At 40.5% G+C, this 15,245-nt stretch overlaps 1 protein-coding gene across 3 annotated transcripts in view; it reads right to left on the reverse strand.

Moving 5' to 3' along the window:
- Window positions 1-2,975: 2,975 nt before the first annotated feature.
- Window positions 2,976-15,245, reverse strand: part of sertad2b (SERTA domain containing 2b) — a 39,377-nt gene continuing 27,107 nt past the window's right edge. For 2 of the 3 annotated variants that reach the window (XM_056395761.1, XM_056395762.1), the window contains exon 2: window positions 2,976-8,647. In XM_056395761.1, coding sequence (XP_056251736.1) covers window positions 7,372-8,643 — 1,272 coding nt within the window. In that variant the 5' untranslated portion in view covers window positions 8,644-8,647 and the 3' untranslated portion in view covers window positions 2,976-7,371. Of the gene's footprint in view, window positions 8,648-12,181; window positions 13,135-15,245 lie in introns of those variants that run through there. The other variant, XM_056395759.1, reaches the window with a different exon arrangement.

Raw genomic sequence — 15,245 nt, forward strand, 5'->3', positions numbered from 1 at the left:
TGAATGCTGGAAATAACCCCGGCCTGCGGATCAGGAGTCATGGCTGTTTAACAGTGGCAAATGTTGGCCCTGTGCCGCTGTCAACTGGAAGAAGAAAAAAAACACAAAAAAACAGTTGAAGACAGAGGCTGAAATCTATAATGGAGAACAGCCAGAAGATGGTACCAACATTTTATCAAAGATCAAATGTGATCCGGTCAGTGCTGTGATCCTGATGTGATTACAGTAACAATTGAACTTGGACTGATTTGACTAAAACATTTTGATCAGATGACGCTTGTGTATGCACTTTACTCCTGTATACATGTAGGCCTACCTCTCCATGTGAGGATTTAAAAAATACTCAAGGATATAAACTGTGGAGCCTCAAAACAGACAACAATGGGCAGTAAAAAATGAGTCTAAAATACAACTGAATGCACCAAATACTGTCATTTGGAAAAATTAAAATTGAATGTCAAAACAAATAGTTTTCTACCTTTCATTTAAAGAGATAGCAAACTATTAGCTTTAATCAGACAGCTAATTCTTATTATAAGTTAGTTTAATTTGTTTGACATTATGAGACAGACATGCTCTGCAAGATATTTATGTTGCTAGCTGAAAAGGCTGGAGCTCAGCATGTGTTTCAAGTTAGCTAGCATGCAAAAGCTAACCCAACTCAGTCCTCTCTTTTGCTGCACTGTTGAAAATAAAATTAGCTAGTGAAAGATAAATAGAAAATAGTAAATATCCAATCTAGTTTTATTTAGTGACTGAAAATTAGCGACATACAAATATTTATTTTTCTTTAAACATTTTTTTAATGTTTGAGTAATGATGTATTCATTTATATTCTCAACTTGTCTGATAACTGCATCTGGTCAGTTGTGGTGCTCCATAGTCTACAGTATTAAAGTGTCATTAATTTGGCAGTTATGGAATAAATATACCGTTGCATCCTTCAGCCTGGAGACATTTTCCTCCACAAGAACGTAGTGTACTGCAAAAACACCCTTTTGAAAGAGTCACTTATCTTTCTTAAAATAACCATAGAGCCTTGAATAGAATCGGATGATTTCATGTGTTTCCCATGCAAATCAGTTTGTTCTGAGAACAATCAGACATTCAGGAAGAGAGTCATCTTATGTATGTTTGGTGGTTAATGTACACAAGTGCGGCCTGTGTGTGTGGATGCAGGGCTGTAGCTAACATTGAGGACAATAAGGTCATATTTTAGTTTTCTCTGGGTTTAAGGGGTTTTTTATACCTAGGATTTAACTTAGGCAGGCTGATTCCAGTATTTTTAGCCTCAGTATATTTAGATTTTACAGTTTGTAGGTCAAAATAAAATGACAAAATGAACAAAATACCTTGGTGGACATGGTGTCTGTCTGCCAATAGCTACAGGTTTTTATCACAGTTCGGGTTTGAATAAACTGTGACAGGTTTTTGTTTTTGATTTCAGAATTATAGGCATGAATTTCAGAATTATAGCCATTACATTCATGCCACTCATCTAAATTGATGTTTTCTCACTGAAGGATGATGGGTAGCGAGTGTGTTTTGTGGTGATTGTGCTATCACTTATAGGGCCAGTGTGTCTACATCCAAATCATACAGCCCCTCAAAATCAGGCAATTTGTGGCCAAATTAAACCAATACTCATTTCAGGGCCCTAAAGGCTTTATTGGGTCTATAACTGTGTTACTGAGAAATGTACAAGATGTACTTGGTTACATAACTAAAGCTGAAAATTGAACGTGTACAGTAAGGTGCCACTATTGCATTAACTGTTTAAGTGCTGGGCCATGGCAATCTCATGACCAACCCCATACATATAAAAATAAAATATATGTATGCACACAAATTAAGTCCAAGGAATCTTAAGGTGCTCTTGAAGATTTAAAAAACTGAGGTATGGCACAACACTTTGCTGAAAAGCATTTCTGAAATCTTTTGAGGGAGGAGGGAATATAGCTTATTATCAGAAGTGGTGAACATTTGAAAAAATATTTGCAAACCTATTGGATTTTCAAATATGATGCCTTGATTGTACTCACATCTGGATGAAAAAATGATATTATGATTATATAACCTTTTTAAAACAGCATTCTTAATAGTACCTATTGATGCAATTGTGTGACTTTATGGTTATTATTTTATTGTCATTATTATATTATTATTTTAATATCATTGTGATATAATTCTCAACACAAGGTTCACTTTCTTGGTGTTACTGAAGCTTTCAGCCAAATCTTGTTGTCTTCCTCAGCTCATACTATAAATACTGTAGACAACCACCTGTTATTACATGACAGTGATTCCATGCTTTCTGCAGGTCACATGATAACAAACGAAACCATCTCAATGAAACCCGAGAAACACCAACCACTAAGTACAGCCACAAGATGCAACTGAAAGCTTCAGAAACACAAAGTGCATGTTGTGTTAATAATGTTTTACCCGACTGTTTCCAGGGTTGAGAGTCAACCTTCAACCTCAAGATGTAACTTCACTATCCACCACTTTTAAACACATTCACTGTGTGATCATACCAATTCAGTGGCTGTTCTCCCCTCACCTTATTGCTTTTATCACAATCTGGCTTTAACAGTGCATCATGGTCACGTTGGAGGAATTTAGGGCAATTCCAAAAACACGATGTACAAACAGTATCAGTTAAAGTTTGAATTTCCAAGTAGTAGTAGAAAGTGAGAAACACGACACAACAGACATCTGCTCTTTTTACAGTTTATTGTATATATATATATTTATATATATATATATAAAACTACAAAAGTAAGACTGTTTCAAATTCATAGACAGCTGTCCATTTATCTCATGTGTATATATATATATATATACATATATATATATATATACATATATACATACATATACATATATATATATAATATATATATATATATATACATACATATACATATATATATAAATATATATATACATATACATATATATATATAATATATATATATATATATATATATATACATATATATAAATATATTTTATCTACAGTCCACATTTAGATCCCAATACAGTGATCAGCTGATAATTTCTCTCTCTGTGTTCTATTGCATAGAAAAAGGCACAGCTCTTAGGTCTGTGTAAAATACAGCCTTCGTAGAGGGAATCAGCCTCGACTGCAGTCAGTCAGCCTCTCCTGGCGAACTGCTGCTCGCTCAGACAGCGCTAAAACAGATTCGGTAACAAACACTGATCAAAAAAGTCTCAGGAGCTCGAATGTTGTTCATACTATGTACATTACTTTTGGCATTGAAGCGTCTATGACAGGCTTTGGAGTCTTGACATCTGAAGGTTGGAGACGGGTTTTTGAGTATTGCTGCATGAACTGTTCGCCTTCAACTGGAAAATGATGAACAAAAGAGTACAAAAGATGTAAAACGTTGTGGCTGCTGACCCACAAAAATCAATAACATAGCAACAAACAAAAAAAAATAAGATAATATAACTACCTATGTATATAAAAAATGGCTTCCACCCATTATTCCACACTCAGATACATTCCTATCTGAAGTACATTCCTACCACACATTCTGTACACGCATTTACAATCCAAATGTTCATTTCACATCCAAAATAAATATATTTACACAGAGAAGAAAAAACAATATGAATAAATAACTTCATTGACAAAAAAAAAAAAAAAAACAAGCACTCCAAATTTCAAACATAGTGAAAGAAACAAGACACAGTCGTCTACAAACAGTATTAGTTGGTGCTGCTATCTGCTCGGCTCACACTCTGCTTTTGAATTCTGTTACGATGCAGTTTGTTTACATACTAGCTGAGGTCAAATGCATTCTGGGAAACTAATGGTCTTCCATTGGAACAGGTTTTAAAGTTACTCTAGCCTCACTGCTGTTGTCTAACGCAGTAAGATGAGTAAGACTATAATGCAGATGACATATTCTCTTCCATTAACAATGACTGAGACTGGTTCCTCTGCTAGAAATATCATTAACATGCCATTTTACACCATGGAAAAGGCTGTGTTGGTAGACACAGAGGTGTTTAGGGTTTCTTGTGTTATTTTTTTACTTAACTACTGCTGAAGGAAAAGTCCACCCTACATTATTTCCTACACCTACTGGTGAGGTACCTTGCATTTCTGTCACATTGTGGTGTCTTTTTTCATATATTGCTGTGAATAGCCAGACACATGTAGATGATATGAATAATGATAAGATACAAGGCTGAAGTGAACATTAAAGCTGCACTCATCGAAATTTGATTTTTCATTACTGGACCCACATTTTTATGCATAATGTGTAAGGTGCTGTTTGTATTGATGAACTAACAGATAATTGTCATCATACTTTCAGCTCCTCTCCATTTTAGTTTCTCTTAGCACATCGTTCTCGTTTTCTGGCTCACAGCTCAACAACGAATTAAAAGCTGGTGAACAGAGTGGAACATTACTGTACCAGCTGAAGAGTGTTTCCCTCTGGAGTTATTGGAGACCAAAACAGAGCAAAAAGGAGAATTAAGTGATTAAGTAATATGGGACTTGAATTTCTCAGGTGGCCAGAGACACAATAACAAATTAACACTAGTGTGCATTTTTAGCTAAGAGCTTTATAGGGTGATAACATGCCAAATGTTATGTTTTGAGCTTATTCTATTGCCCCCTAGTGGCAAAAAATCAATGAATGCAGCTTTAAACATCAAACCATGATGAAACTGATATTCGACAATTGAAGAATCCAATTTCACTTCAAGACAACAACAACACTGAAGCTAGCGTAAAGGGAAAAGACAAGGCGAAGCAACAGTAAAGGTATCCCAGGGTAGATCTGTCTTTTAATATTTGAGCCTATTAGTTAAAATCTGATTGCACTAACTAACTACCTTAAAAGAGGCATGGTGATGAGTCTGACGTTTGCTAACTCACTGCTTCTGTCTTTCTAAATTTTACAGCAACAAAAGGCATTTTACAACTTTTCGTTTTGCAGTATCAACTCTTAAAAACAAGCCGTGTATTTGCACTTTAAAGAAGCTTAAATCTGTGCTATGTTGTGATTCTGCAGCTAGTTTGACTTTGAAAAGAAACAATGCTACGTCTGTAAATTGCAAAATGCCCGTGTCCACTGCAGGCCTTTTCTGACCATCAAAATACAATTATCGTGGTGCCAATGTGTTGGTCCATTTCAGAATGGGCTCTGTGGAAATTATGGCTACATATGTGACACACAAAAAAAAATTTCTTGCAAAAGTTTGTTGTGTGGCAGGAGATCAGTTCATCCTAAAGGAAGATTAGCAGTCTGATGAGGTGACTGTGATACAGCAGTTTTCACAGGCTTCTCCATGCTTGCTTACTCCTTCTGAGGTGGAGCATCACAGTTAATAGCCAAATTTGTGAAGTGGATAAGGGAAATTTGTGTGAAGAACTTCAACAGATGACATACTGTATGTAGATAGCATAAAAAAGGCTCAACTTGTAGACACAGCATTTGACTGATGAACTGAGAATTTCTATTCTATTTAACTGTTTAAGTGTGGTCAGCTGGGATAACAAACATGCAGACCCTTATCTTAGATGATGGACTTAGCCATCGTATTTAGTCTTTTTATATCAAAAATCATGCATAGTGGGCTGTGCAGGAGGGCGGTAGTCTTTTGATGTTTCATGGTTGCAGTATCAGGTTAACACTGACGTTTGGGTTTCCTACTTGAGTGGAAATACACATTCAAATTATTTGCAAGACAGATTTTAGCCCTCCTGCTACCATCTGTGAGCTTTAAGGGTTAATTTCAAATTGTACTGCACAATGTACAGAAGTGAGCAGAGCTCTGAGATTTGGCATGTCGGGCTCCTATTCTAAACACAAGTAAACATACTCTGCAAATACAGTGTGTGTGTAATACTGTATGCTGTGCTGTAATTTGTCTGTCACTCATGTTGCTAATTCTGTATGAACCCAAGCAGAAATAAGGCATTTCTACTAAAATATTCCATTTTCTTCATGTGATTTTTACAAATCTTACGGAGTCACGCTAATGCCACAATGACTTCCCCTATAATCTGTGATAGCTGTTCTGTTTTGAGTCCAAATTTTACGTCTTTAGAGCCTAAAATCATTTTTTTAGGTTAGACTTTTCAGATCACCTACATCTGACTGGGAGGCAAGAGTTCTTGCTGGCACTGCTGCCGCTTCATTTCCAATGTAAACACATCTAGCTTTCCTGTGGGAGCAGCTCATTTGAATTCTGCTGTAATTGAAGCATGATAACTAGCCCATATGACCAAGCTCATGTAAAATAGCATCCAGCACAGTTATATGTGCTGGCCAATGAGGAGGAGGAAGGAAAAAAACATAAGTCCTGAACTGAATTCATAGACATGATGTGATGCAATCTCTTTCTACCAAAAAAGTTTAACAAACGAACAAACAGGTGATGTGTTTTAGAGCTATTCCCAAAGCATAATTATATAGCCGAGCTAATATGTGATGTAGCACACTGGTAAAATAACGTATTTCTCGTAAAACCTTTTTATGCTTGCTTAACAAATAAAACATAGCATCTCTAATAAGATAAAGATTAAATAATTATTATTTGATCATGAGAAATTACCTTACTTACTTATAGTTTTAATACAATAAATTAAAAAAACATTGAGGAGTGACCTCTCTAGGCTGTTAAAGTGAAAAGAACTAGAAAAAAAAACAAATACTGTAAAAAACAGGAATTGAATAAGTGGTCATTTTGAAAGGCACTCATCTGCTAAAAGCCATGAATTGTGTCTGTGCGTGTGTGTGTGTGTGTGTGTGTGTGTGTGTGTGTGTGTCTGTGCGTGTGTGTGTGTGCATGTGTGTCCGCGTGTGTCATGTTTATATGTGTTTATTCGTATTTCTTTACCTGTGAGAAATAGAAGTCCTCACAAGGATATAATGATTGCAAAATCCTCAAGAATGAGGACAATTTGCCGGTCCTCCTGTTTCTCTATGTACAGTTACTCCTCAGGGTTAAGGCTTAGGTTCAGGTTAAAGATTAGAACTAGGATTAGGTTTAAATTAGGGTTTGGGAATGAATGGAGTCAATGGAGGTCCTCACAAGTATAGAAATACAAACTTAATTGTGTCTTTGTTTCCCAGTTACTTCATTCCATATTTGGAAAGGCGAGCACAGTGCATGCACAGTGTTGTGTAGTAGTAGTAGTTGTCATAGTAGTACTAATTGACATCACCATCGATGTTTACAATTACCGACCTCTGAAGAAAGTTTTTTTTAAAAAACATAAAAACAACAACCAAGAAAACCCCCGAAGCGATCCCAAATTTTCATTCCAGTCTGTTCTGCGGATTAAACTGTTTGTGTGTTTGTGGCGGTGGCGTCCGCAAGTCACGAACCCACCAACACCTCCATGATGTGGTCCAGTTCTGTCAGATCGATTTTGAAAGGCTGATTGGCTGAAACCTGGGGGGCGGAGCCACTGTACGGTGACGCCAGCGATTTGAGGAGGTCGTCTGTTGTCACCACTGGTGACAATTTGGCGAGGCCACCGCCCGCTGTCACGCCCACGGCCCCTGCTGTCGTACAGGGGTCAAAGTCATACATGGACGTGTCGATGTCGGCGAACAGGACGTCGTCCAGCGCCAAGTCTGAGAGAAACCCCGAGGGTGAGGCAGAGGAAGGAGGGGAGGAAGGACAGGAGGAAATGTCTACTAAGCCGCCAGGGGGCAGTGTGGGCAGAGTGTCCATCGGCCGGAGCTCGGCACAGCGAGATTCTGCCAGCAAGACGCCAGCTGCCTCTGGTTTAGCACCCATGGTCCTGTAGTCTCTGGGTGGGCAGGAGGGTGTTGGGAGGAGGGGTGCTAAGTGGGAGGGCCGGGTGAGTGGCGTGGGAGCTGGGGAGGTAGTCACGGTCATAGTATTAGCTGCTGCTGTCCTTGTTATGGCTGTGGGAGGACCCAACTCCATGTCACTCAGAGTGGAGGGGAAACCGTCAGTGGACGAGGCAGGCACAGGGACCCTGGGGGACGCCTGGCCCAGAAGTGCCGAAGGTAATGTGGGAGACTGAGCTGGGGGAGGCGACAGAGGAGGGGTGGGTGGGGATGGAGCACAAAAGGTTGAATCTCCACCGTCCTCCTCCAGTAAAGAGGCTGGGGTGAGGCAGGCTTCCAGAGGGGCGAGGCAGGCCTCCACACGGCTGGGGCAGGCCTGGGATGCCTGGCAGTTGGGAGGCACCATTGGGTGGGGTGAAGGCGGCGGAGCGATCGCCGGCATCAACTGTGCTGTCGCTGTTGCTGACAAAACCCCAAAGGAGGGTGGCGCCTCACGGAAGCCCTCGTCCATGGGGTCGTCGGGTGGTGGCGACGGTGGCAGGAGCAGCGGCCGCAGGGAACCCTCCTGCTTGAGTTCATCCTGGATGCGTCGCAGCATGTTGTTGATGAGGACGCGGCGCTCCAGGCTGGGCTCGCCAAGTGGCCGCTGGCTGTACAACTTCATCAGGGAGATGTTGAAGATGGTCTGGCGCTGCAGGGTGTACGATACCTTGGATAGGCCCTCGGGACCGAGGCCTACTCCCCCTCCCGCCACCGACGCCTCCAGCGTTTTGCCTTCCAGCCCCTCTTCATCCTCGTCCAGCTTCCGCTTCGCACCTTTACCGAACATATATCTGGAAAACACAAAACCAGAGAGACGGGAGTTAATTTGTCACCGGGCTGAGAATAAAGAAACTGTTTATTCTGTCTAAAACTGTCAACTGATTAGATTTCCAGTTTCCCAGAGCGGAAAGTCACATACATAAATAGTTTGTTTGGTGCGACCAACAGTCCAAAACCCCAGAATTCCAGTTGATTATCATATAAGACAAAAAAAAGCAGCAAATCCTGCAAACGTTTGGCCAATTAATTTCCTATAGATCGTTAATGATCTCATCATTTCAGCTCTACCATCATCCAGAACAGGGGTAAGTGATCTGGCCTAACGATCACATGATGATATTTTTGGGTAGAATAGCAATCCACAATCTGAGTCACATCTGCATTCTGTTTCCGCTCTGGAAGTTGTGATTCGTATTATTCCACCGCTTTGATGCTTCTTTCAGATGTTTGTCTGCTCGTCACTATTCTTCTCAAACAGCGCTGTCTTCTTTGGTGTCACAACCAATCACACTTTTTGCTTAGACCATATGGAGTTTGGACAGCGCTGTTATTTATTTACGAGGTGCTATATGTAAGTGTTTTGATGTGAAAGTTCAGTTCTGAGTTTTCTCGAGAGCAGACTGTAACTCCACCATTTTGGACTGCAGCTGGTGACAGGTGGTCTTGTTCTGCTCAGGTGGAGAACTGGTTCATGTGCCGCTACACCACACTCGCTGCAATTAGCAGGCTAGCTGTTTAACAGTTTACAATGGTTAACAGCGATTGAACTTTTAAAATTTAATTTCTAAATGTAATCCACAGTATAAAATCTTCTGATCACCTCCGTCTAATCCAGAATGAATCATTTAGTCCCGTTTGACCCACTTGGTGACAATTACTACTTTACACGAGGTTTGTCATGGTAGCAAACCACTCGGGCCGGTCCACTTTAGGCCATCAGTGTTAAATGGAACCCCTCTGGGTGGATCAAAAATGCCAGAAGGCAGTGGAGAAATTTTTTGTGAAAATTTTAATCAGAGCCTGATAACTTAAACATTAATATATTAATCATCCTCAATAATTAAACATGTTTTAAATACAATTTTCTAAACTGGTGAAATGTGAGTCTTTGATACCTGACACCTGATTATTTGTTTTTTTGTATGTTGATAAAATCTCAACATGAGATTATCAGTGTCAGATCTCACCTCACTGACACTCAGATACACTGTACATTCACCAGTGAAGTTTTCAGACTGAAACCCAACAGCTTAACCGTGGTGATTCAAGAAGCTGCTTAAATGCAACAAGCTTACTGCAACAAGGGATTTAAAAAAAAAACATACAGTGAAACCAAGAGCAGCTGCAATGGGAGCCTCACCACTACATACTGTAGCTCAGCACACACATGCACGCACACTCAGAGACATAGACACACACACGAAGTTATGTAATAGCAGCGTTCCCTGCTGTACCACAGGATCATAGGCCAGATTTAAAGCCCAACCCCCTTCCACCCCTCCCTTCTCCTGCCATATTAGAATAGCACATTGAGTTACATAGTGAGGGGGTGGGGCAGGGTGGGGGGTGAGAGACATACAGTAGGAGAGAAAAGAGAGAGAGCCACAGTACACAGCCACAGTAGATTCCCTAAACATGCATGTTCTAGTAGTTAAAGAGATCTCTCTTTTTAATTAAAATATCTGATGGTGCTATTATTGTTTCTGCAGAGAAAGAAAGAAAGAAAGAAAGAAGGAAAGAAAGAAAGAAAGAAAGAAAGAAAGAAAAGAGGCATCGCTGCAGTGTGTTTGACTCTAATCCAGGCTGACAGGCTCATGCAGCCAGTCGCTGTCTACACACACACACACACACTGCGCATGCGTCTCCTCATACACACACACGCAGCCACACACACAGGAAGTGTGAGCTGCAGGCCCAGTCACCACGACTGGTTGGTTGCCATGACAAACAGAGTCAGCTGGGAATTCACCCAAAGAGATGACAAAGAATGGGATGGGGTAGGAGGGAGGAGGAGGAGGATGAGGGAGGGGAGTCTGCTGGGGGGCAGGAAGGAAGAGGAAGAAGATGAAGAGGAGGAGGAGAAGTCAAAGGAGGAAGTAGGTGAGAGATTGGTCTGGAAGAGGTGGGAGGGCAATGAGCAGCCTTCTCTCCTCCCGCTACTACAACTACTGCTGAGCTGCTTTTGAGCAACAGATTCAAACCCAACTCTTCTTTTACCTGAAGACTTTGAAACTGGCACGTGCTGCAGGTCTGTTGGTTCAGTGGCTGCACATTTACACTTTCATATTAACAATTAACATTAACTGTTATAGTACAGAACCCTCCTCCTCTCAGCAATATAGTCGCAGCAAACTGCCCTGTTAAGTCAATCCAATTTGATTTAACAAATCACAAAATTACCTAAGCTGTCAGAAACTTTAAACACACAATATGTCATTTTCTGCCACTAGAGGTCTCTCAATAAAGAATCTCTAACACTGTTCGGCAGACACAAGAATTCTCGGAGGGGCTACGAGCTGAGCTGCTGCTAACATGTGCTCAGCTTATTTCTCTCATAACGTAATATTCAGATATCTGATGGCTGAAATCCTTCATTAGGTTAAAATGACCAAGATCTAAAAAGTGTATCATAAAACTGTGGTTAAAACAATGGATAAAAAGTCAATTTTGATGCTTCTGGCAGACAACCACAACATGATGTCATTAACATAGCTCTAGTATATAACATATATAACATAGTTCTAGTAATTTTTTAGTCATTTCAATGTGGAAAAGCTACTTATTATCACTTTAATACGACCGGTTTATGGATGCTTCCGCTTCAATAAGACTTTTGGTTTAAGTCCCTTGGCAGTTAATACAGGTAATACAGGTGATGTTAGTCTTTGCTATCTACCAGATGACATGAGAAAAAAGTGTGAGGAAGCATGTCTTAATGAGCATATCCTGATATTAGTTTCATGAATTAACGATCAGTTTTTTTTCATCAGCCAAAGAAAAGATGTCAGGATTCGCCGCGTTGTTTGATTGACAGGTGATCTCTGGGAGGTGCAGAGCAGAAACACCACAACAACAAATGTCAGCAACAAGATGAACACAACGTCAAATCATACAGAACTGCAATGAAGACGTTCTTAACTTTTATTATGGTGATTAAAAACACATTTTAACATGTATGTGTCCATGAATTTAAATCATGAATGAGATTCTACATTTCACTGCAGCTGCTTCGAGGAAAATGGCGAATCAGAGAGAGACAGAAACACAGAGAATCAAAGAGAGAGCAACAGAGTTAGTTTCAAAGCAGTTTGCGGGTGTGTGATTGAGAGCTGAAGCAGCTGCGCATGTCTGACTCACTGACTCATGGCAGGGTGTTTAGACTCACACACACACACACACACACACATACACACACACACACAGACACACACACACAGGGCTAACATACCAGAGGTGCCCCACCCCTTACATTCCACTTCATTATCCTCCTCTTCCCCTTCCTTCTCCTCCACCTCCTCTCTTCTTCACTCACACTTTTTTTTTACCTCTTTTCCATCTTTCTTTTTCATCCTCCCTCTGGTCTTTATGTCACACCTCCCCCTCCTTCCACTGGCTGTCAAAGTTCACAGACCCAGAGCCGTCCTACACCCTGTGAGCACAATCTCGATATGAACACACCAGCAGAAGAAGAAAAAGTCAAAGCAAGAATAATAGATGAGCGTATAGCTGAGCAGATAAAGCGCAGCGGCGGAGGAGCACCGCACTCCAAAATGGAGCTACAGTCTTCATTCAAGGTCATTGTGACTTCACATGCCACTGTTAATAGTCTCGCAAAGTAGAGTATTAAAACTACCTTTTCCAAAAGGTTTTCCATGAGGTGCATGTAGAAAAAACCTCTTAAGACCTTCAAGACAAAGCAGCAACCTCTATAACTAGAAATGAACCAACCTGCAGGTTTGAAGGTCAGTGCTACTACTGAAAGTTGCAAAACATGATGAGTATTCAGTGTGTGCAATAAAAAATAGTACTTCTAGTACTAGTAAGAGGATCTGTTATCACCTCCAACAGTCCTGCAGTGTGACCAATTTCAAAATAAGAGCGTAATCAATTATATCAATCGCATGATTTCCATTAGAGACTGATAATGTCATCTGAGCAAGGTTTTACTTAAATGACAGTCCAATATCTACCTGTTCTTTTATCAATATATGTAATCAATGAGACATCTTGTGAAATGTGCTCCTTTTGCTGAGGTTCATCATTTTTTTCTTATCCTAGAAACCAGGTTCAAAAATGTGCAACAGATAACGAACAAAAAGCAAAATCAATAGATAAATGGTTGTTTCCAGCAGAGCGATCTGATCTGAGAGAAGAACGTCAGGTAGGAACATTTCTCAAAATAAACACTTCTCTGGTTTTTGCCTACAGCCTAAAATATCACCAAATGTCCTGATACGAACCAAGGAACAACCGCACACTGGCCTAGTTTGAAAAAAATTCCATTCATTTTACTCTGAAATGTCTTCACAACCAGGCCCACACAGCTTGTCCCTCTAAGAGAGAGCTAAAGGACAAGCTAAGGACATAATACAATCAAACTGCGTCAAAATCTGATATTTAACCTCAGAAATCGAGGCCAACTTGTGGCTAAAGGTGTGTTTACATAAGACTACATGAAAAATTGATGATGGCTTCAGGGAGGTGGGCCTTACAATAAAATAATAATATGAGGCAAAGAGAAATAGAACATAAAGAGTGAGTTTTATCATGTCTGAATGACTGAGGAGTATTAATCAAATCTCAAAATGATTATGTAAAACATAAAAACATGCACCTTTCACATGTTTAGAGGTGAGGTCAGGTGTGTGTCCAAGCATGAGAGTGTGTGCTAGTGTGCCAACTGTGCCTGCAAACACACATCAGACATGTGGGCTGAGAATATTATTCCAGGAGCTGGCTGTAGTGAGTATGAGTGTGTGTGAGTGTGAGTGTGTGTGAGTGTGAGTGTGTGTGTGTGTGTGTGTGTGTGTGTTTGTGTGTGTGTGTGTGTGTGTGTGTATAGCATGTGCTTATGTGTGCGTGTCTTGTGTGATAGTGCAGTGCTAGAGGATGGACTCTGCAGTGATATTATGATCCTGTAACCGGATACGCTGGTTTCCATGCCTGAGCTGCACATCCACCCCTCCCCCTCACCTCTACATCGAGCTATTTCAGGTTCTCTGGATGCACAAAGTATGGACATACGCTACACACTGCACTGCTGCAGGTAGATGACTGGAACACTTTGTCGTGTTCCTCGTTCCACACGTATTAATCTCAGCGTTCGCAAACAGTGGCTGACTTGCAGTTCGCAGTCATGACTGTGCCTCCACGGTTCCTACTCTCTGTAACGCATCCAGCCCTGCACATGAGGACGACACCGTCAAACTCACTCGTGTGTGTGTCTCTCTCTCTCTCTCTCACACACACACACAACGAGGAACTAGTAAACACATTCCAGACAAAACCCAGAGGAAGAAATGAGTTGTAGTGCTCGCCTGACCAGATCCACTACGCTCAATAGCAGCTACGCTTCCACACACTACTTAGGATACAGTTACAGCATGACGATAGCTGCTTCTACTGTTTCTACCACTGCTGCTACTGCCGTGACTACTGCTACAGCTCTGTCTACTCATAATTTAATTCTGGTTTTACGACATTGTTGAACACACACGTATTCAAAGTGCCACAACCAGACATGGTCATCAAAAATCATCCTCAACACCTCACCAGCAGTGTTTCCACAAATAATGGCCAACTTGCTCTTTTGCATGTGATTGCAATAAAACAGGCAAATATCTTCAAATGGGAAAATACAGGATATATGTCTTTTCCCAATAGCTATCTGTGAGACTCAACAGTCTGAAACATGGATGTGACACCTTTAAACTCTTCAAGACATAGGCTTTCAATTAAGCAAATCATGGGTGGGTTAAAAGGTAAATGCTTATAGGAGATCTGGTGATGGTGAATAAAGGGCGATTCAATATTTAAATGTAAATTAATTTGTTTTGGGATTTCAAGTTGCTTCAACGTTTAATATTATAATAAAATGATGAATATGAGCAATATCATGGTTTTTGTGGTTAGTGTGTGGTGTTAGTGTTAATTACACAAGTTGTCAAATACTCTAGGACTGAGTATACTTGAAAACAAACAGTAGAATCTATCCTAAAAACTCTTTTATTTTGAAATTTCTGAAAAAAGTTTGATAAATGTTTTTTATGACACAACAACAATGAGGGAGGACAGTTGCTAGAGAAAAAATAAGCCAATCATGCAGCTGGAAACAATGTCTGTGTGTGTGTGTGTGTGTGTGTGTGTGTGTGTGTGTGTGTGTGTGTGTGTGTGTGTGTATGTGTGTGTGTGTTCCCTCGTAGTGATCATAAACGCTCACATGACGAAGGTCAGTTGAGTATCAGACAGGGAATTCACTACGATCCCTTACATAATGACAGACCTGATTACAAAATCCCACAGTTCCTACTGCGCAACATGTAATATCCCCATTAATAAAGAGACATTGGTCAGAGCAGCCAGGCCCAGGGTGGACTTAGCCACTTAAAA

The sequence above is a fragment of the Seriola aureovittata genome, chromosome 14 (assembly GCF_021018895.1).
Source record: "Seriola aureovittata isolate HTS-2021-v1 ecotype China chromosome 14, ASM2101889v1, whole genome shotgun sequence".
NCBI classification, from domain to species: Eukaryota; Metazoa; Chordata; class Actinopteri; order Carangiformes; family Carangidae; genus Seriola; species Seriola aureovittata.